Raw genomic sequence first — 26224 nt, forward strand, 5'->3', positions numbered from 1 at the left:
AGAAAGAGAGAATGGGGAGCTTTGGGGGTAGCATAAGGGATAGATGGAGGAAGGGAACACAGAAAGGGATAGGGCATAGAAGACAGAAAGAGAGCCTGGTGGGTTAGGTTAGATGGGGGCATGAATTCTGAGACCACCGTAAATATTTTGCAGATATGTTAGTATGTGGCTCATTGTGCTTATGGGTTGTTGAAGGCACACACCAGTAGGACACACAACACCAACCTGCAAGACTCACAGTGCCACAGTTAGAAGAGTACGAAAGTATCATGTGTACCCCACTCCTTGACAAAGTTTTCTTGAAATAATTTTATTTGCACTGAGTTGAATCTTTCCCCCATTCTTAGAATACACAACGATCTTGTTTTCAGGAAATTTCACAAGCTCGGCTGTCATTGCTGGTTGTGAGATTAGGTCCAGGCCTTTCCACTCGCTGTAAATCTGTCGCCTATGCAGCCTGACCCCAGATCCTGTGGGGGTGAAGGGGTCACTTGTGTTCATCAGCATGCCCTGTTATGTGATAATGATGGAGAATTAATCACACACCGGAAATTAAAATACATGGCAGAACTTGGGATTGGAGCTAGATTCAGTAAATGGTGTACAAAATTAGGCACTGTTAAAATACGTGCTCAGCACCTGTTCTATAAAAGCTATTACCGCTAAGCAACCTTTGTAGAACAGCGCTTAGCGTGGATTTCTGCACCCAAGTTTGGGTGTGAAGATTATGCCGATCGTAACCTGATGTAAATTCTAATACTCAATTCTTGGTAGCTGGGCATTAAGAGACCTTATTCTATAACATTGCATGCACATTTTGGGGAACCCCCTGACCTGCCCATGCCCATCCTATGGCCACACCCCCTTCTGAGTTGAGTGTGAGACAATTCATGCAGATGCCCCAAGCTACGTGCTAAACCTTGTGGACCTGCCTCCCAGAAATGCCATAAGATCATCCCGCAAATTTCTTAATCTGCACTTCCCCAGCTGCAAAGGACTAAAATACAAGCTAATACATCCCACCACCTTCTCCTACATGAGCACGCAGCTGTGGAATGCACTACCTACATCCCTGAAAGCTATTGACGAAATAAATAACTTCCGCAAATCTCTGAAAACGCATCTCTTCCATAAGGCTTACAAAGAGAACCCATAGCCTTACAAAACTACCTTACCTCCCACCCTGACTAACACCTGCCATCTCTCTTCCCTTACTTAATCTTTGCACACCACTAAATGTATCTGATATAATGGAATGATTATGTCATAACCATACTCTGTAAGCCACATTGAGTCTGCAAAAAGGTGGGAAAATATGGGATACAAATGCAATAAAATAAATAAACAAATAAATTCAGGTGTGCAGCGTCACAGAACAGTGCAAAGGCACAGGGCCGCTGAGAGACAAAGCCAGGCCAGGGGCAAACTCCCCACAAGCCCCCCCCCCCCCCCATGCAGGGGGCTGCTTACTTACTTAACACTTGTCCCCTGCTCTTGTGTGCCGGGACCGGCATTAACTCTGCTTTGCCATCACAGGTCCTTCTTCCTGCCGCATTCCCTCCCATCTATGCGGAAACAGGAAGTACTTCACACAGTAAACGGGATGTGGCTGGCAGAGCAGAGTTAACACAATAATGCAGTAACCCGGCCAGGGGCGTAGCCAGAACTCGGAGGGAGGGGGGTCCAGAGCCCAAGGTGGGGGGCATATTTTAGCATGCCTCCCCCAGCCGCAGACCCTCCCCCACCACTTTCGGACCCCCCCCCACCACTGCTGCCAACAACCCTCCCCCACCACTTTCGACTCCCCCCCTCCGCCGTGTACCTTTGCTGGCGGGGGTCCCGAACCCCACCCAGCCTTAGTCTTCTTCAGTGCCGGTCTCCGGTGCGTTCGCTGATCTGTGCTATGAGTCACAGCTCAGCGAACACACCAGAGACCGGCGCTGAAGAAGATTAAGGCTGGCGGGGGTTGGGGACCCCCGCCAGCAAAGGTACCTGGCGGCGGCAACGGCAGGAAGGTGAGGTCAAAAGCGGCAGGGGGGTCAAAAGTGGAGGGGGACAGGGGTAAATCTGTGGGGGCCCATACCCCTGTGGCCCCACCTAGCTAGGCCCCTGAATCCGGCACTGCGGCACACAGAAGCAGGAGACCAATCAGCTTTGATGGAGCCAGGCAGGCCAGGCCCCCCTTAGAGGCTGGGCCTGGGGGAACCTTGTCCCCACTCTCGGCAGCCCTACAAAGGCAGATCTGCATGTAAATCCTAATTAGTGACAGACAATGTCAATAATGGTTAATGGCTCATTACCTAATTAGTATATGAGTGAATTTGGGATCCATGTCCAAATTTGGGCGCACTTTATAGACTCCGAAGGTTACCCTTCTTAATATAAATTTTATAGTATAATGGAAGCTCAGACTGGCTGCTGTCAGAGGCAGTTTAGTGGGTCTTGGTCTGACTCAGCATAGCCTTTCTTGTGAAAAACTGATACAATGTGAATCATAAAAAAAACTGACACAATGTGAATCATAAAAAGAGTGTGAGGACAGCAGGCCTATTATCAGTATTCAGTGTGAGTTAACCAACTAGAAGCAGCTCTTTCTTCGGTTAGCTCATGCTGACCGAGTCCTCAGATTTACAACTGTATTTAAATAGCCCCCCCAAGGGTGTCCTATCCTCCCCTCCCCTTACTCTACTGTCTAGTGACCTCTTCGGGGCAGGCAAGAGACCCCTCATTCCTGCCCGGAGCACTGCCCTGCATTCTTCTCCCCTTGCAATGCTGAGTGCTGACGGCCCCAACGCCGATTCAAAATGGCCGCCGAGAGTTGAATCAGCCTCGAACAAACAGGCAGGCTGGCAAAACCCGCCCGGTTGCCCAGCCATGTCCTCAAAAAGAAGACATGTCCGGGTAAAACCAGACATATGGTAACCCTACTCAGACCACCTCAGCATGATCCAATTAGTGACAGGGAAGTCCAGGAGTCTGGAAAGAGCCGGCATTTACCCAATTAGCAGCAATTTTCAGTCTACTAACTGCATAATTACCTAGACAGTAGGCTGTCCTAACTTTACCTGAGTACTGGTCTGAATATGCCTGGTAGATGGATATGTGCCAGCAGCTGCCCAGTCCCCCAGTATTCAGTGTCATATCCAGGTACAGCCCAGTGCTAAATTTTTAGGTACAAAATGCCTATGATAGCCTGCCTCATTGTAGAGATCATATGCGTAACACCCTGACACACCCCTGACCCACGCATGACACTCACAGGACTACACACCCCTCGGAGTTGTGTGTGAAACTGCTAATTAGTGCCAGTTGTACCAATTAACACCAATTACAGCCAATAATGAAGGCCAATGAGCAGCTAATTAATTCATTAAGTTGCATGTGCAACTGACCGTATTTCTATTAGGGGTAGATGCATCAAGCAAACGTAAAAAAATCAAAATCGTTAAAGGCCCTAACGATTTTTAAAAAACGAAGAATGCACCAAAAAAAAAAGTCACACATGCTCAGATCGGTATAGAAACGTACAATGTATCAAAGAATCACAATACACATCGTTAATCGGCCCCCAAATCATGCGCAGAGCAGCCAAGCGTTATGTTAGCTGCTCTGCGCATGCCACAAACAGTCAAAACACAGTCAAATCACAAGCACATGGCTCCCAAATCAAAACAAAAAGAAAAAAAAAGGATCGGGAGGGGGCAAGGGCGCTCATCAGGAGCGTCCTGTACGGACGGCCTTGCCCCCCCCCCCCCGCTGCTCCCCACTTTCCGCCGCTCCCCCCACCCCGAAAAAGCAAAATTCAAGCAGCCCTGCTCCCCACTTTCCGCCGCTCCCCCCACCCCGAAAAAGCAAAATTCGAGCAGCCCCTGCCCCCCTCCCTTCCTCACTACTCTCTCACCTCAGCTCCGCCTCCCGACATCCTCCGTCCTGTGCCCCGCCCCCTTTTGGGGTCGTCGCCACCATTCCCCTCCTCCATCGGGCCCCCCTCCCTCTTACCGGGCCCGTGCAGCGCCTCTCTCCTCTGTCCGAAGGCGCTGCACGGGCAAGAAGAAAGCCTGATGCCTGCCTTCGCCCAGCTTCGATGGCGCGTCTTTCTCCTGCTGGGCCCGCCCCTGTCTGACGTCAGTAACCTACGTAGGTAACCGACGTCAGACAGGGGCGGGCCCAGCAGGAGAAAGACGCGCCATCGAAGCTGGGCGAAGGCAGGCATCAGGCTTTCTTCTTGCCCGTGCAGCGCCTTCGGACAGAGGAGAGAGGCGCTGCACGGGCCCGGTAAGAGGGAGGGGGGCCCGATGGAGGAGGGGAATGGCGGCGACGACCCCAAAAGGGGGCGGGGCACAGGACGGAGGATGTCGGGAGGCGGAGCTGAGGTGAGAGAGTAGTGAGGAAGGGAGGGGGGCAGGGGCTGCTCGAATTTTGCTTTTTCGGGGTGGGGGGAGCGGCGGAATGTTGGAATGTAATTGTATTTTACATGCATTGCCTGTCACCTATTATTTCTCTGTGATTACTCTGTGACCTCTGATGTGAATTACTTAGAGAGGTCACATAGCTATGCAACTTCCTGTGGGGGTTAGACACAGCACATGCAGCACATGGAGCACATGGAGCTCATGATCTCTCCTAACCTGAGAGGATCTATGGTGGTGTGAGCATCCATTACCATCTAAGCACATGGAAGGAGCTGATAATACAAATGTATAGTAATATGTATATATAAGCCTGTCTGATTATAATCTAACTACAAACTGTGAGTAAACAGATGTTTTGTTACTTCAACTTTAAAGTGACTCAGCAGTGAATTATTCAGGGGTGAATGAGAGAGAGATGAAGAAAGAAATTAACATTTCTAAAGCTGAAGCTGTGTGTACTAAAATCTGCTAATTATTTACTACAAATAATCCAACAAAAAGGGTTATGGGCCCAGGGCTCAGGAATTGAAAAAGAAGAGAAATATTACCAGGCAGAAAAAAAGGCCACATTTTTCTCTTAAGTTTTAAAGGAAAGATTCAGTCTGTCTCTCTCTCCCCCCACACAGCAGACAGAAGGCTAAGAAAATGGCTGAGGGAAGAAATTCACCATTGTTCTATTCTCTCAAGGTGCCTAAATTAACTGAGTTTAATTATCGGCAGTGGGAATTAAGATTCATATGTCTCCTTCGAGCAAAAAGATTAAATATATGCTTAGATCAAGACAGAACAGATGAAAATATGGCTGAATGGGACAATGCAAACTATTATGTGAAGTGCATGCTTTTGGAAGCTCTCTCAGAGAAACAAGCCATATTAGTGGAGGGAAAAGATACACCAAAGGACATTTTATATAAACTGAGAACTATGTATGCAACTACATATGCAAAGCAGCAACCAATTTGGCTGGCAGAGTTGAATGAAACCAAATTAAGGGATAAAAGTAAATGTAATGATCACATTATGCATCTTATGTCTTCATTTCAAAAGCTAGAACTTTCAGGAATTCCCATGTGTGATGCATTGAAAAGAGCATTTCTTTTTACCTCACTATCAAAGAAGTTTGATGTTTTTAGGTCTGTAAATGAGGCCATTGAAGGGCAATCTTTTGAACAGGCAACATCAAAACTAAGGCAGGAATGCATAATAAATGATTCTGAGGAGATGTGTTCTCAAAGTCAGTCAGAGAGAAATGAAACAAATTTCTTGGCAAAGAACAGAGGAAGGCGGAGCTATGGGAAAACTCCACCCAAGGGCAAGCTGATTTGCTACTCATGTGGAAAGGAGGGACATGTATCTAAATGGTGTAAGGAAACACAAAACACTCCCTCTAGCTCACCTAAGCCAATGGAACTAAAGAATTTTCAAACCAGGAAATGTATGAAGGACAAAGATAAACACAAGGGTTTTCTAATGGCAGAAAAATCTTTGACTATGGTAAATAATAATTCAAATGAAAGTACTTGGATTTTGGATTCAGGGAGCACATGCCATTTAACCAATTGTAAAGATTTCTTTCAGGAAATGTGTCCAGAAGAAGGAATTCTTAAAACTGCAAACGCAGGGACTGCTAAGATCCAAGCAAAAGGTATTGGATTCTTAAAATGCAAAGTGTCTAATGAAGTTAAAGAAATTCCTGTAAGTGATGTCTTGTATATTCCCCAAGCAGTTTGCAATATGCTTAGTGTATCTACATTAGATAAGAAGGGATTTGTGATTCATTTTGAAAACAGTAAGTGCACAATCTCTAAAAATGATGAAGTGTATGCTGAAGCTTTTATGCATAATGATATTTATAAACTGAGCATTTCAGGTGAAGCCTCACATATGGCGCAAGTAAGGAAGAATGATGGTAAATGTAGTCCGGAAATCTGGCACAGCCGCCTGGGACATCGTGATTCTAAGGTGATCCAGGATCTTTACAGTAAGCAACTGGCCACCGGCATTCAGATAAGTGCAGATGCTGGTAAAATGGAGAAATGCATAGACTGTGTTACTCAAAAAGGTGTGAGACCCTCATTTCCTGCATACACAGGAAATAGGAGTAATAAAGTGCTGGACTTAATACACAGTGACTTATGTGGACCGTTTAATATCCCATCATTGGGAAATAACAGATTTGTGCTAATATTCTTGGATGATTTCTCTAGATATTGTGTGGCCTATTTGCTGAAAGAAAAAAGTCAAGTCACAGACATGCTGAAGAAATACGTAGCCATGGTGAGCAATAAATTTGAAAGAAAACCAAAGGTTCTTCAGACCGACAATGGTGGTGAGTTCACTTCACAAAGCATGCGCACATTTCTAGAACAAGAAGGCATTCAGCATATCACAACAGTAGCTTATACACCAGAGCAAAATTCTGTTGCAGAGAGAAAATTTAGGTCACTTGTGGAAATGACCAGATGTATGCTGTCAGATAGCAATCTCCCTAAAAGACTATGGGGGGAAGCCATTCTCACAGCAGTGTACCTACAAAACAGAATGCCAACTAAAGGCGCTGAGCGCACACCACATGAGACATGGCATGGTAGGAAGCCAAACCTGTCACACATAAGAACATTTGGAAGTACAGCATATGCTCATGTACCAAAGCAAAGAAGGCATAAGCTGGATTCCACAACAGAAAGGGGCATTTTAGTTGGCTATGCTCCAGGACACAAAGGATATAGAATTTTGAATCTGAAAACTGGCATTGTTGGCATAAGACATGTTACATATTTTGATGAAAACAAAAGGGTTGATAAAGGCTGGATTATCCCAGATGAGCCTTATCATCCAGAATATGAAACTAGAACCATAATAGACATGCCAGTGTATATAAATGCCATACCAAGGCAGATGTCTGAAAGCAACTCATCTGTATCTAACGAGGAACAGGCAGAGGAAGCAGACACAGAAAGGATCATTGAAGAAGACAGTACAGTTGGAGAAGGGGAATCAATTGGAGAAGGACTCTCAGATATAGAGGATGCAGAAAGGTCAGACCAACCTGTTGTCAGACGCTCATCCAGGGAAAACAAAGGTGTTCCACCCCCAAGACTGTCTTACCTAACAAAGTCAGCAGAAGCTCAAGAGCCCTTAACATGGGATGAGATTGAGAAAATGCCAGCAGAAGAAGCTGCTGAATGGCATAAAGCTGCACAAGAAGAAATTGATGCATTGGATAAAAATAATACTTGGATTCTTACAAAATTACCTCCTGGCAAGAAAGCTATAGGATGCAAATGGGTATTCAAGTTAAAAAGGAATGCACAAGGAAAAGTGGAAAGGTATAAAGCCAGATTAGTGGCAAAGGGATATCTTCAAAAATATGGAGAAGATTTTGATGAAGTGTTTGCACCTGTAGTGAAACACACGACAATTAGAACACTTCTGAGCATTGCAGTCTCAAAAGGCATGCAAGTCAACCACATTGATGTGAAAACAGCGTTTCTTCACGGAGATATAACTGAAGACTTGTACATGGAACAACCAACAGGTTTCATAAATACAAAACAAAGACAGCTAGTGTGTAAATTAAACAAAGGTCTTTATGGATTAAAGCAAAGTGCAAAATGTTGGAATGATAAATTGCATGAAATATTGACAAATTTAGGATTTAAGCAAGGTGAAGCAGATAAATGCTTGTACACTAGGTGCACAAATGGACAATATGCATACATTTTAGCTTTTGTTGATGATCTGCTCATTGCAAGCAAAAGTGAGCAAGAGTACAAGGACATTGTAAAATGTTTAAACCTCAATGTTGAGATAAAAGAACTTGGTAATGTGTCATACTATCTTGGTATAGAAATTGAGAAACAAAATGATGGTTCTTATCTTCTAAGCCAGAAGCAGAAAATAAATGAGCTTATTGAAAGTTTAGGTATGCAAGATGCCCAAGTTGTAAGCACTCCCATGATCACTGATTTTCTGAAGGATGAAACAGTAAGAGAACCTTTACCAGATAACATCCAATATAGATCAGCCATAGGTAAGCTTTTATATCTAGCTACCACATACAGGGCTGATATAGCAAATGCAGTAGGAATTTTGAGCAGAAGGGTCAGCTCACCTACCAAATCAGATTGGACTGCAGTTAAAAGGATGGTAAGGTATTTAAAGGGTACCATTGATTGTAAATTAAAGATTTCAGCCAATAGTAATCCAAAACTAATATGTTACTGTGATTCAGATTGGGCAGGGGATCATTCTGATTATAAATCCACAAGTGGATATGTGTTTATGTATGGAAATGTACAAATTTCATGGGCCAGTCATAAACAAAGTATTGTGAGTTTGTCTTCTACAGAAGCTGAATATGTGGCTGCATCGGAAGCGTGCAGAGAACTGATGTGGATTGAAAAACTTTTGCTGGATTTTGGAATAGCTGAAAAAAGACCAATCCAGATAATGGAAGATAATCAGAGCTGCATCCGACTGTCACAGAATGACAAGGTTCAGTCACGCACCAAGCACATCGCAACGAAATACCACAACGTGCGAGAGTTGGTGAAAGAAGGGGTCATCAGTCTACACTATTGTCACACCAGTGAGATGACAGCTGACATCATGACCAAACCGTTACCCAGAGAACATTTTGTGAATCTGCGTATAAAGCTTGGACTTTGTATGAATAAATAATTGCATGACAGTTATGCATGAGAAGGGGTTTGTTGGAATGTAATTGTATTTTACATGCATTGCCTGTCACCTATTATTTCTCTGTGATTACTCTGTGACCTCTGATGTGAATTACTTAGAGAGGTCACATAGCTATGCAACTTCCTGTGGGGGTTAGACACAGCACATGCAGCACATGGAGCACATGGAGCTCATGATCTCTCCTAACCTGAGAGGATCTATGGTGGTGTGAGCATCCATTACCATCTAAGCACATGGAAGGAGCTGATAATACAAATGTATAGTAATATGTATATATAAGCCTGTCTGATTATAATCTAACTACAAACTGTGAGTAAACAGATGTTTTGTTACTTCAACTTTAAAGTGACTCAGCAGTGAATTATTCAGGGGTGAATGAGAGAGAGATGAAGAAAGAAATTAACATTTCTAAAGCTGAAGCTGTGTGTACTAAAATCTGCTAATTATTTACTACAAATAATCCAACACGGAAAGTGGGGAGCAGCGGGGGGGGGGGGGGGGCAAGGCCGTCCGTACAGGACGCTCCTGATGAGCGCCCTTGCCCCCTCCCGACCCTTTTTTTTTCTTTTTATTTATTTATGTTTTTCTGACGTCCTTTGGACCAATCACAGCACTTTTAGCTCTGCTAATGCGCTGGGATTGGCTCAAAGTTTGTTTATTTTTTCTCTTAATGATTTTTCCTGGCACAGAGCTGTCCTAACGAGTGGTCCAGACCTGTCGTTAGTTTTCCTGCCTTTTTCCTGCGTAAAGGCAATCGGAAAAGGTTAATGCATGTTGTTTCAATGGGGTTTTCACACTAATTGCTCATCTCCATTCCGTTTTCGTTAGCTGCTGGCTTCCTCGGTAAAAGCCCTTTGATGCATGCAACGGATCAAATTTTCCTCGTTGGAGAGTCATTAAAGGCTCATTTAGCTTTAGTGCATCTGCCCCTAAGTTACACATGCATACTAGTCAGAAATTTGGGTGGGCAATTTTCTAGAATTAGGGGAAAGATGCGCACAACACACAATACTATCAGGATCCAAGGTGCACAAGCTTCAGTTGGAAGACTGCTTAGACCAGACTGGAAAGAGTAGAGCCCGGCTTTAACCATTAGATAAACTAGACGTCACCTAAGAGACAGATCAATAGGTGTGGACACAGACACAGAAAACCAATGAACTAACAGTTGTACACCAACTCAGGAATATGGAATACAGAATCATTCTTCAAGGCTTAATGGGGAAATCTTGCTTTTTTTGAATTTAATTATCAGATCTTGAGGGAGAGCCTTGGGGCCTGAAAGATAATTGAGAAGGGGCACAAGGTTCAAGGGTCACCTAAGAAAGATCTTAATATCCTATCCTCAGAGCTCTCAAATTACCTAGTTCCAGGAGGGAAACCTTTTGGCCAATCATGCTCTTAAATTTACATCCCAAAGCAGTGTGGGACAGTGGCATTGGCAGAAATTTTTAACAGGGAGCCCGCGCCCCTCCCCCATTCCTTAAAATCACCTGCTCCGCTCCAGTCTTTGCCCAGGCAACAGCAGCGGGGCTTTTTCTGTGACCTCTACCGCCCTTCACAAAACAGGAAGTTGTGTCAGAAGGGGCAGGACGGTTCACAGAGAAATGCAGGCAGCCAATGAGTACCAAAGTGGAGGGAGATTACTTTAAGGGGCAGGCGGGGGGGCGTGGCAGTCTGACAGGGGGTGCATACGCCACTGGAGTGGGATTTGTAATCCCTGATTCTATTCATTCAAATCAGTGCTGCAGGTCCCATAATACATCATGAAGAGGTTGGCAGAAATCCAGGACTGGTTTAAAATCTTCCTCCTGGAACTGGGTAACTTGGAAACTCTGTACCCTTGTGGTTAAAGCGTTAGGCTAAGAACCAGGGAGGCCAGGATTGAAATCCTTCTAACCTCAGGCAAGTCACTCCATTGCCTCAGGTAGACCTTAAATTGTAAGTCTTGTTAGATAAGGAAATAACTTGTGTACCTGGATGTAACTTGTGAGCTCAGATTTGGAAAAGTCAGGTAATTAAATCTAAAATTCAAACCTACATATAAGTAGGAGGGGAGACAGGAACATGCAATCCACTTCAAACATTTAGCAAAATCTAATGTATTTATTGATAGGTGACTAGGGGTTGGTACCTGTGTGCTTAAGGACCAAAGGGAAGTAGTAATCCCAGAACTTGCATTCTTCTGCCTTCAGCTTTTTCTTCGTCTTAAATTTGTCTAGCTTTATTGACAGATATTCTTGTCCTTCGCTGGTGTAAACAGGCCATATCTTTTCACTATCCTCTTTGCAGTTGGGATCGCTACGAATAAAAACATATAGAGAAAACAAACTTAGAATACATCATTCCTCCTCCAGGAAAAGCTATTTTCTGAATTTCTTGGTTATGTTTTTGATTTTATGTGTTTAAACTCTTTATGTTATGCCCAAAACATAGTCAGTGATGCAGAATCATTGCATATTTAACTACCATGCAATTTCCCAACAAAGACCTTTCAAGAGACCACAATAGCCACCAAGGCTTTCCTAGCATTTGTGACTGGATTCTGACTTTGACCAAATCCTACCTGAAGCTTGCCTATCAATAGTGAAAAAGTATTTTTCTGTTCACCGGTATTTTAGCATAAAATTGATATGGGCATAAATGATCCAGCTAATGTCAGATCCTTCTCTTTATTTGGTAAGATAGTAATTAATGGCAAATTTGATGTCCTAGACAGACTCCCTAAAAAACTGCCCTCAAAGTCAACATAATGTGGTGTGCCAATATTCTAAAAAATTCTACCAGGAATCCATCAGGCCCTGGGGCTTTACTTATCACCAGTTTCTCAATGACTAATATATTCTCCTGTCCAGATAGTAGGCATTTAATTTATTCAAAATTTCTGGTCAGATGAAGCAAATGTAACCCATCAAAAAATGCTCATTGCTTCCCTGCATTTCCTGCCCCAGATGAGTAAAACTTGCAATAGAAAGTATAAATCCTTGCATTCAAAGTTGGTGTAGAACAGGCAAATGTGAATCAATTTTTCACTCTTTCAAAAAGTACAAATACTAGGGGACATGCAATGAAATTACATGGATATATTTTTTAACAAACAGGGGGAAATATTTTTTCACTTAAAGAATAGTTAAGCTCTGGAACTCTTTGTCGGAGGAGGTGGTAACAACGGTGAGCAAAGCTGAGTTAAAAAAGGTTTGGACAAGTTCCTGGAGGAAAAGTACATAGTCTGTTATTGAGGTGGACATAGGAGAAGCCACTGTTCGCCCTGAAATTGGTAGCATGGAATGTTGCCACTATTTGGGTTTCTGCCTGGAATGTTGCTACTGTTTGGGATTCCGGAATCTTGTTACTCTTTGGGGTTCTATTGGGTTTCTGCCAGGTACTTGTAACCTGGATTGACCAGTGTTGGAAGCAGGATGACTGGGCTAGATAGGCCATTGGTCTGACGCAATATGGCTATTCTTATGTTAAGTTAGAAGCACTATTCGATAAATGGCGTGCAGCTTTGAGCATTGAATTTAGTCCTAAGCATCAATGCTAGAACAGCACTTCTACACAGAATTTGCATTATTGAATACTAGTATATGGCCGCAAACACTTAAGTCAGCTAAAAGACTGGCGTAAGCTTTTGCGCCTAACTGTAGGCAGTTAGAGACGTAACTGCAAGTGTTCTCTAATATGTGTGCACAAGTCCTGGATATGCCTCTGATCCTCCTATGCCCCTCCCTAGCTCACACCCTCCTTGCAGGTGTGCGATATGGATTTTGGTCACACATTTTATAGAATAACGATTAAGGTTAGCTGCGCGTATAATGGCTAATTAGTGTCAATTAGCATGAGAGTAGCTATACTGGGTCAGATCAACGGTCCATCTAGCCCAGTATCCTGTTTCCAACAGTGGCCAATCCAGGTCACAAGTACCTGGCAGAATCGCAAATGGTAGCAAATGTTAATTAACTGTCGCAAATCCTTGAAAACACATGTCTTTAACAAAGCCTACAAAATTAACCCTTAATGACACAAATCACCACCTAACTCACTCAAGTATCAAAATGCAACTCTTACACCACCCTATCTAACACATCCGTCTCTAATTCCTCATACATCTTCTGCTTAATACTGATTGTATACAAGATCCTGTCATGACTATGTCATAACTACACTCTGTAAGCCACATTGAGCCTGCAAATAGGTGGGATAATGTGGGGTACAAATGCAATAAATAAAATAAAATAAATAATCTGGTTGTGAGTTCTTGAGCCCAGGCCGAGGCCTAGTATAGGTTCTTGGCCAAGGCCTAGGGTAGACCAAACAGTCACTACACACAACCCCAGCCACAAAGCCCTGCACACACAGGTCAAACAACTAGCACCACCAGAAAATGGGAGATAGAGCATTCAGGCGGGCCTCACGACCGATCTGGAACCCACTCGTACAGAGTCCAAGCATGCAGGCCTCACGGCCGAACCAGAACCCACTCATACTCTGGGAAGGGAGAAAGAACAACAAGGGATCCCCAAAGGGACAGGAGCACCAGCAACGCACACAGCGCTAGCTAGGGATGCAAGAGAAAAGGGACCGACAGACGTTTCTATAGGAAACACAAGGCAGTGCCACTGGGTAGTCAAGGATAAAGGAAGCCACACAAGGGAACACTCTAGGCTGTACCATATAGCACACACGGGAAAGGTGTAGCCACCTAAGCAAACACAATGCTGACCTCACAACACACAGGGATAAAGAGAACTGCTATATAGGGATACACAAGGCTGTGCCACACAGTACTTAAAGGCAAAGGGAATCCACAGACCAGATTGCACAAGGCTGGCCTCACAATATACAAGGGAAAAAGGGAAATGCATATAGGAATACACAAGTCTGTGCCACACAGTACTCAAAGGCAAAGAGAATCCACACAAAAGAATGCAAAAGGCTGGCCTCACAATATACAAGGGAAAAGGGAAATGCTTAGAGGGATGCATAAGGCTGTGCCACACAGCACTCAAGGATAAGGGAAAGGTATGCAAACAGAAGCCATTGCCTAAACACACACAGATCAGATAAGGAGCAGAGCTCACTAGAAAAAGGAGACAGACACAGCAAAGAAAGAATTAAAGCAGGCTAAAGGAAAAGACTGCTTTAAAACACTAACCTGCCAGAAGCAGGGCTACACTGCAGACAAAGGGTAAAGCAAACAAAAGGGAAAAAACAACCCCCAGGATAATACAAAGGGTCAGGAGGCTGCCAACAAAGGCAGGACTACAAGGCAATACTAGACATGGCAAAAAAGGATTAACTTAGAGGAAAGGGAAACTAAAACAAACAAACTGGAACCATACGAGGGACAAGCTTAACCCAAAGCACAACACCAGCCAAGCAGAGAATAAACCCAGGTACAGTGTAATGAGGCAATCAAGCACACACTGTGAACACCCAGCACTCACACAGAACTACAAGCCATGAGGAGAGAAAGCAATTCTCCAACATAACACAGAGTGCACTAGTACAAACAGAGAGAAAGGAAAGCAGGCTTCAGCTGACAGCAATCACAGGCAATTAAACGCTAAAGCAAGAGTTGTAGAGAAAGGTAGGCTTAAGTAGATCAGGCTTCTGACATCTGCTGCATCAGACATCAGCTCAGCCCCTGACAAGCCAATCAGGAGCGAGTCTCAAACATTCCCCCTGCCTATCTAGCAGAATCATAACAGCAAAATTCCAGAACCCCAAAGAGTAACAACATTCCAGAATCCTAAAGAATAACAAGATTCCATGTAGAACCCCAAAGAGTAGCAACATTCCATGATACTGTTTTGATTCTACTGAGACAGGCAGGGGAATGACTGGGACTCACTTTTGATTGGCCTGTCAGGGATTGAGCTGACGTCTGAGGCAGCAGAAGTCAGACCTATTTAAACTTACCTCTCCCTACACCCGACACTCTAGCGTTAATTCCGGTCAGCTGAGCTCTGGTTCTCTTTCTCTATCTGTGCTCGTGACACAGTGTGTATTTTTGAGGAGTTTTGCTTTCTTTCCTTTTGTTTGTGGTCTCCATGTGTGTGTGTGTGTGTATGTGTGTGTGTGTATGTGTGTGTGTGCTGGTTGTAACCAGCATGTCCTTGATTGCTTCTTTGCAGTGCAGCTGGGTCTGTCTTCTTCCTCGTTTCTCCCTGTTTCTGTTAAGCAGCCTTTCTGTCTGTGGTAAGCTCATTCCTGCTTTGTTTGTTTAAGTTTCCCTTTACTCAGTGTTAACCCTTTATGTGCAGTGCTTGGTATTTGACTTCTGTGAGTGCTTCCTCTGTTAGGCAGCCTTTCTCTGGTGTCAGCCTTATCCCTTTCTGTACTCTTGTGTGCCTGCTTCTTTCCTGTCCTTATTTGAAAGCAGCCTTTTCTTTCAGTCTGTTTTTCCCTGTTTAGCCTTCCTGTGGAGCTTTGCTCTTGTAGATTCCATGTCTGTAGTGTCCCATTCTGTTCCCGGCATTCCCTTTTTCCCTGTGGGTTTTTGCCCTCCGCTACCTGAGTTTCGGTGTAGCCTTTGTATTATTTCCCTCTGATCGAAGGCTGTATCCGCCAGTTTTGTCTGTCGCCCTTCCCTTTGTGTCACTGGCTGGTGCTGTGTGCGTTGCTTGAGCTCCAGTCCCTTCAGAGACCCCTTGTTGTTCTTTTCCCTTCCCTAGTATATGATTTGGTTCCAGTTCGGCCCTGAGGCCCATATGCTTGGACTCTGTACAAGTGGATTCTGGATTGGCCTTGCGGCCCACCTGAGTGGTCTGTCTCCCTTTTCTGATGGTGCTTGTTGACTGTCTTGAGTGTGCGGGGCTCTGTGGCCCGTGGTATTGCTTAGCGCCTGTTTGGTCTACCCTAGGCCTTAGCCAAGGTCCTTCCTAAGCCTTGGTCTAGGCACAAGGGCTCACGATCAGATTAACAGATACCAATCCCAGGGCAAGCAGTGGTTTCCCCATTTCTGTCTCAATAGCACCAGGTAACACTACTTTTATTAGTTAATATCAATTATCAGCTCATTATATTAAGTTAAATGTGCAACTGACTTGATTCAATACCTTGAGCACACAATTTTCTGCGCTGTTTCTATATTTGGGCATGCAAGTTTATGGAATTGGGGTGGGAATGTGTTTATGAGTGTACTATGCATGCACATTCGTCTAAAAGAGTGCACAATCTTTGCCAACAGGTTGCGCTGCTTCAGAAAAGTGCATGATATTGATGGCTGTGAAACCCCGGGCGAGGGTTATGGGGTGGCCCTGGGAATAACTCAGCCAGACAAGGTGTATAAATGTGAAAATAAATATTACCTCATAGACCAGGAACCTCAGATGCAACAGTTTCTCTGGATTAGTAACAGTCTTAAATAGGCCTCTGGCTAGCAGGCCAAGCAGTCTGTGGCTAGTGGGGGATGCCCTGCCCCAAACCCAGCCTGTAAATTCTCCAGTCTTTTGAAACTCAGGTTTGGCCCCAGCCACACCTCGACAAGGCTTACAAGTCTTGACAATAAGCAAAAGTTGACTTACCTCTGTCAGGTCACAGCAGCTAACCGCTTTCAGTAAAGACGTAAACGTGGGCTTCAGTTTTCCTTCCCTGGGCCTCCTTAACCTCAGCCTAGCCCTGTCTTTTAAATTCCCAGGTGTGGTCACATGATGGTTTGAGAGAGAAGGTCGCACTTTTTCTCTCTCCGGGGCTCTTCCTCCTCCACTCCTCGCAAAATGAGCGAATAATCGAGCGAACCTGACCCAAATCCATGGAACCAAGTCGTGCTGACCTATGGATTCCTTTGTAATGAAGGAGACCCGAGCGACAGCAGTTAGAATGGCGAAGAAAGGTGCTGAAAAACAACGCGGGTCTGAGGAACCCAAGATGGCGCTCGGCCCGATTGCAGATCTCCCGCCGCAGTTTCACCCACTACAGTTACAACAGATAACGGATGCGGTGAAATCTGCTCTTGACCCGCAACTGAAGAAGCTGTCTGACCAACTAGCAGGAGTTGAATCATTATTGAGAGAAACGACGAGGCGGACGGGGGAACTCGAGGTGAGAGTTTTGGAGCTAGAAGATTCGAGCATGGGCAGAGAGGCGCTCATCCAAGATCTGCGGAAAGCAGTGCAATCCCAAGTGAAACATCTGGATGATCTAGAAAATAGGTCCAGGAGGTCTAACCTCCTCTTGATCGGGATTCTGGAATCAGTTTCGGATCGAGCTCTGCCCACACAGCTGGAGCGCTGGTTAAAGACAGAATTTGCCCTTTCAGACAGCGTGGGACCACTCTGCATGGAGAGAGCGCATAGACTGGGAGGAAGCCTCCAGGGGGAAACAGGCCGAGGGCAGTCATAATAAAGGTCCATAACTTTTTACATAAAGAGGAAATCCTGAGGGGAGCCCGGACCAAATGGGACTCATTGACCTTTGACGGAATGGGAGTAAAAATTTTTCAGGACTGCTCTGCAGCTCTACAAGAACGTAGAAAAGCGTTCGGACCAGTGTGCTGACATTTGGCCGCAAAGAATCGAAGGTTTATGCTGCTATATCCTGCTCAATTAAAAGTACTCGAGGAAGGCGGGTGGAGAATGTATCCAACACCGGAAGAAGCCCAGTCCTTGATGCGGGATGCTTCTCCACTGCCCTCAGGACAGAATGGATGAAGGAAAGGCCATAAAACCTGAGGGCAGCAATAGTGGAGTCCGGAGGATGGCACATGGCTGTATTTAGGACGTTGGACAAGTATGCACCCAGTTGGGTATCTATGTTAAAAAAAACTCAGTTCAGAACTGTGTGTCTGGGGTCCAGTTACAAGTTAGAAAAGTTCTGTATGGGGTGAATCAGTATGGCTGCGTGGATGTTGTTTGGATAAGGCACAAGGAGTCGGGAGGAGGGGGAAGACCCCTGCCATTGTTAGACCAGCGTTCTCTTAGTAGATGTGGTGAACGGAGAATGTAGGGGTAATAAGAAGGGGAGGGATAGGAGAGGGAGGGAACAGAAAGGGGCCGGGGAAGGGAAGGGAGGGGAGGGGAGAGGTGGGGGAGAAAGGAATGATGGGTGATGAGACTAGGGAGAAGTGTCAACGGGTGCTTGGAACTAGAAGTGGGGGGCTTGGGTGGAGCTGGGCGCCGGGGTCCCCCTACCTTGATCATAGTTCAGCAATTGGAGAGATGACCTTAAGTCGGGAGGAGGGGGATGCAGGTTAGATTCATAATGTGGAATGTGGGGGGCATCACGTCCCCTATAAAAAGGGCTAAGATTTTGCAAGCATTAAAAAGACACCAGGCAGATGTGGCTTGTATCCAGGAGACGAGATTATCCCAGGAGGAACTGCAAAAGTTGAAGAGAGCATGGGTGGGGGAAGTATATGGGGCAGTGGCTGAGAGTAGGCGGAGTGGGGTGGCAATTCTAATTTGAAAGGGACTGGTGGCGAAAACGCATCTGGTAGAAAGCGGCCCTCAGGGAAGATATGTGATAGTGCGTCTCTGGCTACACCATACTGAATGCCTTGTAGTGGCAATATACTGGCCAAATGTTTATGAGAGACCCTTTTATGATTGCATAATCCAAGCATGTCTCCCCTATAGGTCCCTGCCAACTCTAATAATGGGGGATTTTAATTTAGTGGCCAACCCAACAATGAACTGTTCCTCCCCCAGATGGGCGGCCCGGGGGGGTACAGGGACAAGGGCCCTCTCCCAGTTTATGCAGACGCTAGAAGTGGTCGATGCTTGGCGTACACTGCATCCAGGGGAGCGAGATTTTACCCACTTATCTAGGGCTCATGGGACTCTTTCGTGCATAGACTATATCCTGGTGGACCGCAGGGTGTTCCCGCTTGTGAGAGCGGTGGAGATTGGGCCCGAGGAGATCGCCGACCATTCAATAGTCTGGATGGATTTGGTAAGCCAAGACCCGGGGTTGGGTGGGAGGGGGTGGCGCTTTCCATCGTACCTAGCCTCCAACCCGGAATTTAAGCAGCATCTATTAGATAGTTGGGAGGAATATACACGCTTTAACAAGGAACATAGGGATACACCTGCATTATTTTGGCAAGCTTCGAGAGCGATCTTGTGGGGAGTAATGATTGGTTATACGGCAAAGCAAGAGCGCCGGATCACAGGGGCAATCTTCAACCTGGAACTTAGGCTTGGAACAGCCAGACGTAGATTCATAGCTAATCCATCGAATTACAACCGGGAGCAGTTGAAAATAGTCCAAATAGCATTAAACTCCTTGCTCCATGAGAGAGCCTCTAGAGCCTCAGTGTTTAGGAAATACAAATTTCAGAGATATGGGAACAGGGCAGGAGCAATGCTGGCAAGGGTGGTCAAGACATGGGGTGGGCCTAGAGCGGTTGTAGCGGTGAAAGACCGAGAGGGGAATATTCAGAATGGGAGAGAGGGAGTCTTAACAATATTTAAACAATTTTATAGTGAACTCTATAAAGCGCAGCCTTCCCCCTCCATGAAGGTAGTGGAGGACTATTTGGGAAAGGCCGAGATGTTGAAACTCACTGCAATGGAGGTGGAGAAGTTAAATAGACCCATTACAGGGAAGGAACTGCAGGATATAATTCAGTCCCTGCCCACACACTCAGCCCCAGGTCCAGATGGATTCACCAGTGAATTTTATAAAATCTTGAATCCACATATAGTAGGACCGCTACATTCGTATTTGGAAGAGGTGGTGGAGAGGGGACAGTTCCCAGCCTATGCGAATGAAGCCCTCATCACATTACTGCTTAAACCAGGGAAGTCAGAAATGGAGGCTGGCTCCTACAGACCTATCTCCTTAATTAATTTAGATGTGAAGATTCTAGCAAAATTATTAGCCAATAGGCTGCAAGAACACCTACCCCGGCTTATTGGCCCAGAGCAAGTAGGGTTTGTTCGCAATAGACACTCAGGGGTGAATGTACGGAAACTGTTGTTAGCACTGGCCCAAAGTCAGCATTCAGGCTGCGAGACGATGTTGGTAAGCCTGGACGCTGAAAAAGCATTTGATTTGGTGGGCTGGGACTATATGTTTGCAGTATTGTGGCATGTGGGTGTGAGGGGATGGGCATATGAGGCCATTCGGTCACTATACTCTAACCCCAAAGCGGCTGTGTTGGTCAATGGAGCTAGAACTCAGCAATTCTCAATAGCGAAAGGGACCAGGCAGGGCTGCCTCTTATCCCCTCTTCTCTTTCTACTCTCTATTGAACCATTGATTAAAAGCCTACAGAAGGGAGAGGGGGTAGTTGGGGTGGAAGTGGGGGGAGGTAGGGTAAAAACCCTGGCTTTTGCAGATGATTTATTGATAATATCTACATCCTTGAGATCGGCTTTGCTGGCTCTGTTAGAGAAGATTGACCACTTTGGTGCCATCTCGGGGTTTAAAGTCAATCGATAAAAGTCACAGATCATGAGGCTAAACCCCCGACCAGCTAGGCCCACTCCAGAGGATCATTCATTGCAGAAAGCAGGGAAGGAGATGAAATATTTAGGAGTGCTTATCCCCCGAGAGTTGAGCCGATTGTATGATGTTAACGTGCAAAAACTACTGGCAGATAAAGCGCTGAAACTTGAGCATTGGCGGGGCTTCCCTATCTCACTTTTGGGGTGCAGTGCGCTATATAATATGATGATTATTCCATGCTGGTCATATGTATTTCAAACGCTGCCACTACACCTTACTATAGGGGATGAGAGGCAATTGAATGTTGTGCTACGAAAGTTCTTGTGGAGGGGGAAGAGGCCGAGATTCCCCTTGGAAAAAATGTGTTCCCAGGGAATATGGAGGGTTGGGCCTACAGAGTGTGCGGCACATAGCGGTTGCAAGTGCTATGAGACATTTAACTGATTGGTTCCGCAACTCCACAGACTTTTCGTCAACAGCCATGGAATTACGGCTGTTTGACCCTTACCATTTCAGCAGTCTCCTCCATGGGAGTGGAGGGGCCTCCCCGGTGTTGAGTCTCTCAAACATCCTGCCACAAGCACAAAGGGCTTGGAATTGGGTATGCAGGTTGTACCAATTCTCGTCAAGAGTCACTCCGATGTTGCCAATTTGTGGGAACCCATCATTCCCGCCCGGGCTACTGCACAGAATTTTCAAGCAATGGAGGTAGTGTGGTACAGTCTACCTGCACCAGATCCTCAACCGGGAGGGGAAATTGCAATCGTTCCAAGAGTTGCAAGAACGAGGACTACTTGGCCCAAAAGATTATTTTTATTACTGGCAGCTGCAACATTACACGAGGAGCCTATCGTGGGAAGCCCTGGCTGAGGATGTGCAGGAGGAGTTACCTACGGCTTACTCCTTGGGTTCGCAGCAAAAAGTCCCGTTGAGGTACCACCTCCGGTATATTAAAGATACTATCTCAGAACCAGACTTTGGAAAGTATGCTGCAGAATGGGGGCGGGATTTGTCAGTAGAAATATCTTCAACCCTGCTTAAAGAACATGTGTTGACAATCTATAAAACGTCTCCGCTAGCAGATCATTGGGAGTTGCAATACCGGTTTGCGTTCCGGATGCACATTCCACCTCACCGGGCGTTCCACATGGGCGCCTCTTCAGACAGGGAAATGCCCCAAGTGTGGGTCAGAGGGAGCAACCTTGGGACATATGTATTGGACCTGTCCAAGAGTGAGGAGATTTTGCAAAATCTTATTACAACAAGTTTCAATCATGTGGGTGACCGGGTGGACTTATTCTCCTCTTTTTTCTGCCTAGTGGTTAGTGCAGTGGACTTTGATCCTGGGGAACTGGGTTCGATTCCCACTGCAGCTCCTTGTGACTCTGGGCAAGTCACTTAACCCTCCATTGCCCCAGGTACAAAATAAGTACCTGAATATATGTAAACCGCTTTGAATGTAGTTGCAAAAACCTCAGAAAGGCGGTATATCAAGTCCCAATTCCCTTTCCCTCCTCCTGTTTGGGAAACCTGGCCTGTGAGTCCCGAGACCAAAGGGATTTACAAATTTTGTGAAAAGAACTACTTTAATAGCTAAAAAGACCATCCTGGATGATTGGATATCGCCAAAAGACCAATCCCTCCAAAATTGGCGAGTGCAAATGGTGCGGTTGTTAAGAACTGAGAGATTGATGGTTCGGGATGGAGACTCCCAGATGTTGAGCAGCTATTGCACAAGATGGGGCCCGTTTTTGGACTCTTTGCCCCCGAGCTCTAGGAGCTCCCTGTTGAATATGTGATTTGTCTGTTGGAACCCAAGACATTTCTCCTTTGATAGTATAAATTCCCAGGTATTGATTCCACCCCTCACAGCTCACTTCCTCCCGAGGCGGGATCCGTGCTCTTAAGGTGGCCCAAGCTAGTTAGAGAAGGACTTTTCTTAAGAGTGAGGGCAGTGTTCTATGGCACACAAAATTTTGTGGGTTTTTTTTTTAATCTATAAATTTGAAAATACAATCTCAAGTATACACTTGTTAAAGACTCACGAACATTAGCAAGTAAAGAAGAAAGTGAACAATAATCACACAGGAAAGTAACTATCATCCTCCTTAGACCAGAAAAAATACAGAGGAGAGATCCAGAAAATCAAGGAGAGCAAACGGAAATCTATAACATCTCAAAAACATGAGGCCCTGATCTCCCTTTTTAAACTATAATGCCTGTAGTCCCAATAGAGATCTAAGAAGGTCTTCAACTGTTCTGGCAGAAAAAAATATATATTTCACTCCAGCAAATCTGACTAAATATTTACAAAAATAAACTAATAGAAAAGTAACCCCAATGGACTAGATTTAATATATAAAAAATTAGCACTGCAAGAAAAGCGCTTGTGGGTATTCTATAAGCTGTGCCTTCAGTTAGGCACAGGTTATAGGATTAGTGCTTATGGCCTGGAGTCGCGCCTAAGTTTAGGCATGACCATACGTACCAACTGAAACGTGATGCAAATCCTCACGCCTAAATTAGGCACACTTCCCCCTTATTCCCTGAACCACCCAAGACCCTCCCATTTCCATGTCCCTGTTTTAGACTTGTGCATAAAAATTACACATGTATACTTTAATTAAAAGCAATTAGCGCTAATAATTACTTGTTAGGATGCCAATTACCAGTGCTAATTGGCTCATTATTGAATTAAGTTGCATGCGGACCTGAAACTCCATATCTAGAATCGGGGGGAATATTCCTAAGTGGGAGTGGAGGAGTGGCCTAGTGGTTAGGGTGGTGGACTTTGGTCCTGAGGAACTGAGTTCAATTCCCAGCACAGGCAGCTCCTTGTGACTCTGGGCAAGTCACTTAACCCTCCATTGCCCACCACATTGAGCCTGCCATGAGTGGGAAAGTGCAGGGTACAAATGTAACAAAAAAAAAAGTGTCCCATCTCAATCCAAGAACAGCCTTCCTTCTCTACTGCATGTTTTTATGCGCACCCAGACACACTGTGCACAGAAGAGTGCTTGAGCATTTCGAAAATAAAGTCTAAAAACAGCATTCAGATCTTGTTCAAAAACAAAAGAAGACAGTAAGGTAGTTTTTTCAGATACACCAGGTGTATTTTTGGAAGAAGAGAAATAGAGAGACAAAATTTTGTGGGGAGTTTTTCCTGCTCGTTTTCATTTTTCCAATAACATGAATCGACATAGGAAATGGAATTGACCTTTCCTCTGTTGTTTCAAATGAATCAGAGCTGCCAAGGGGGCCCTATGTTTGAGAGGGAGATTTAAGGCACACTCCACAGCCCCGCCCATTCCGCCTCCTGGTTCCAACCCATGGTCCACCCAAATTCTGCAGCTGTGGTGCCAGCAAGCCACCTTGCCCTCTAGCAGCAGAAGATGCCTTAATAAAACGTCATCTCTTGCTGCCGCGTGACCAGCCTCATAACAGCTGTCAAATTTTGAATCTCTTATCATGAAAGAAGTCCCAAGGCACCAAGAGATGTCAGGGCAAGGCAAAATTTTTTGTGCCAACCCCCACCTTGTATTCTGGCACCCCCAAAATTCAAGGTTTGACTACGCACATGGCACAAACACACCTTGATCAAACCATTTTGTGACTGCCTTACAGTTATGTGGAGAATACCTAAGGTCAGACATGCCCAAGCATGTCCCTGCAATACTGTGATACCAATGGTCTCTCGGAATTACTTGAAATTCTCAAGAAGGAGACTTACCCAGTCCTTGCAAAGTTGGCCCAGGCTTTCATCACCTTCCTGCTTAGCTCCTGCTCAGCTTTACTGTAGTTCTGTTTCCCATCTAAAGGTATCCCAAAGATAAAAGGGATCTCTCCACCGTGTATGACACCCATCCACTCTGGCCATGCTAGCTGTGAGAATCGATGGTCAAACCGGTACAGGAATGTCTTCAGGCCTCGTTCTGCAAACCATTGGGCCATGTCGACCAAGGGGCAAAGGAAATATTCATCACCGAACATGTGACCCAATGCATCACGATTCATCTTGGGGTCCTTTTCTTCTTCCCAGTCTGTGTACTGGAAGAGTACAGATTCCACCCCAAGCTCTCCCGCCTTGGGGAACAGTTTTTTTAGATTCTTCTCATACTGAGCCCCAGTGATGAGGCTCTCATTGAATGGGCTAAAGCCAGATGCCCAGTACACTGTGAAGATAGTCCCTTCATTTCTGACAACTCCCGCCAAGATCTCAGATGACTTGAATTGCCCCAGTTCCAACAGCTTCTCTGGTGTGTCTGTGAGGAAATCCCCATCAACTGTTGGCGCGAAATGTATCATCAGAACAATGCCGTCTATAGGGATGGATAATTGCAGTTTGGTTATTTCTTGAGGGTCCTTGCTTTGAAGGCATGTTATGATTTCCGTGTCATCGGTGGTGGGACATTCAAGTAGGTTGGCAAGATTCACAGCTCTAGTCCTTGCTTTCTTCTGAGTGACTGAAGCCCATTTAGCATTGGCTGAGCCACTTCCCATGATGGCCCTAGTGAAGAAGGGGTAACTTTTAGGAGAAAGGACATGAAAGTTCACTGAAGCACCTCCCGCACTCTCGCCAAAGATCGTGACACTTTCAGGGTTGCCTCCAAACTGTCCAATATTTTCATGGACCCAGAGGAGAGCCAGCCTCTGATCAAACAAACCAGCATTTCCTTGTATGCCCTGGTTCCCTGTCAATGCCAGAAACCCCAAAGGCCCCACTCTGTAGTTAAAGGTCACTAGAATCACATCTTCAGCTTCTACTAGATACCGGCCATCGTAGATGTCAAGAGATGATGTCCCAGATATGAAGCCACCACCATGGAACCACACCATGACCGCCGCTGCCACAGGTCGGGGTGATGGTACCCAGACGTTCAGGTAGAGGCAGTCTTCACTGAACTCTGTATTTGCATTCCACATCTCACTACCTGCAAAGCCTGGGAAAGTGGTATCGCAAATCTGGTAGCAGGAGTGTCCGTATTTGGTGGCATCCAGGACTCCATCCCAGGGTTTGCGTGGCTCTGACTTCTGGAATCTAAGGGTCCCTGTTGGCGGTTCTCCATAGGGGATCCCCAGGAAGGCTGTCACAGACCCTGAGTGTGCTGGTAGTTGAAGTCCCCGCACTTTTCCTTGCTTGGTGTCCACAAGTGTCTCTTCCTGAGCCCACGAATGAGAGATGCACACATGAAGGAAGAGGATCCAAACATGGATGTGGCTGAGACCGTGTCTCCTGTCGTACCACATCTTGGACGTCTACAACATAAGAGCTCACATCAGAATAATCTTAACAACAACAATCATTCTCGTAATATACAGTACCTCCTTTGAACCACATGGGAAACTTACGTTCTATAACAGTGAAAGTTAATTATAAAGCGGAATGAAGACATATCCTTATTTACATTAACTGGAAGCAAGGCTACAAAATATCGATTAAACCTGAGATCAAGGATAATGAAGCAACAGTATCAGGAATCAGGTTTGGGGAACTGAGGCAGCCAGAAAGTTCCTAAATCCTGAGATGTCTACAAATTTCCAAAGCTGACAGCACAGAAAAAGCAAATTGAAAAAAAAAAGGTGATTTCATTCCAGCACCTTTGGGTATTCAGAGGTTCAGAGAGATAAAAGTGACTTACTTCAAACTCACAAACAGGATCAGTGACAGAGCCAGGGATTAGAACTGAGGCACAAGGAAATAAAAGGTCACACCA

The 26224-nt window shown here is 45.3% G+C and overlaps 1 protein-coding gene across 1 annotated transcript in view; it reads right to left on the minus strand.

Annotated features, from left to right (window-relative positions):
- Positions 1–289: 289 nt before the first annotated feature.
- The window catches only part of LOC115466238 (cholinesterase-like), a 36786-nt gene continuing 10851 nt past the window's right edge, over positions 290–26224 (minus strand). The window contains exons 2-4 of the mRNA XM_030197376.1: positions 24241–25766; positions 11251–11417; positions 290–510 (exon numbers count right to left, since the gene is read on the minus strand). Coding sequence (XP_030053236.1) covers positions 488–510; positions 11251–11417; positions 24241–25757 — 1707 coding nt within the window. The 5' untranslated portion in view covers positions 25758–25766 and the 3' untranslated portion in view covers positions 290–487. The remainder of the gene's footprint in view (positions 511–11250; positions 11418–24240; positions 25767–26224) is intronic.

The sequence above is a fragment of the Microcaecilia unicolor genome, chromosome 3 (assembly GCF_901765095.1).
Source record: "Microcaecilia unicolor chromosome 3, aMicUni1.1, whole genome shotgun sequence".
Classification (NCBI taxonomy): Eukaryota; Metazoa; Chordata; class Amphibia; order Gymnophiona; family Siphonopidae; genus Microcaecilia; species Microcaecilia unicolor.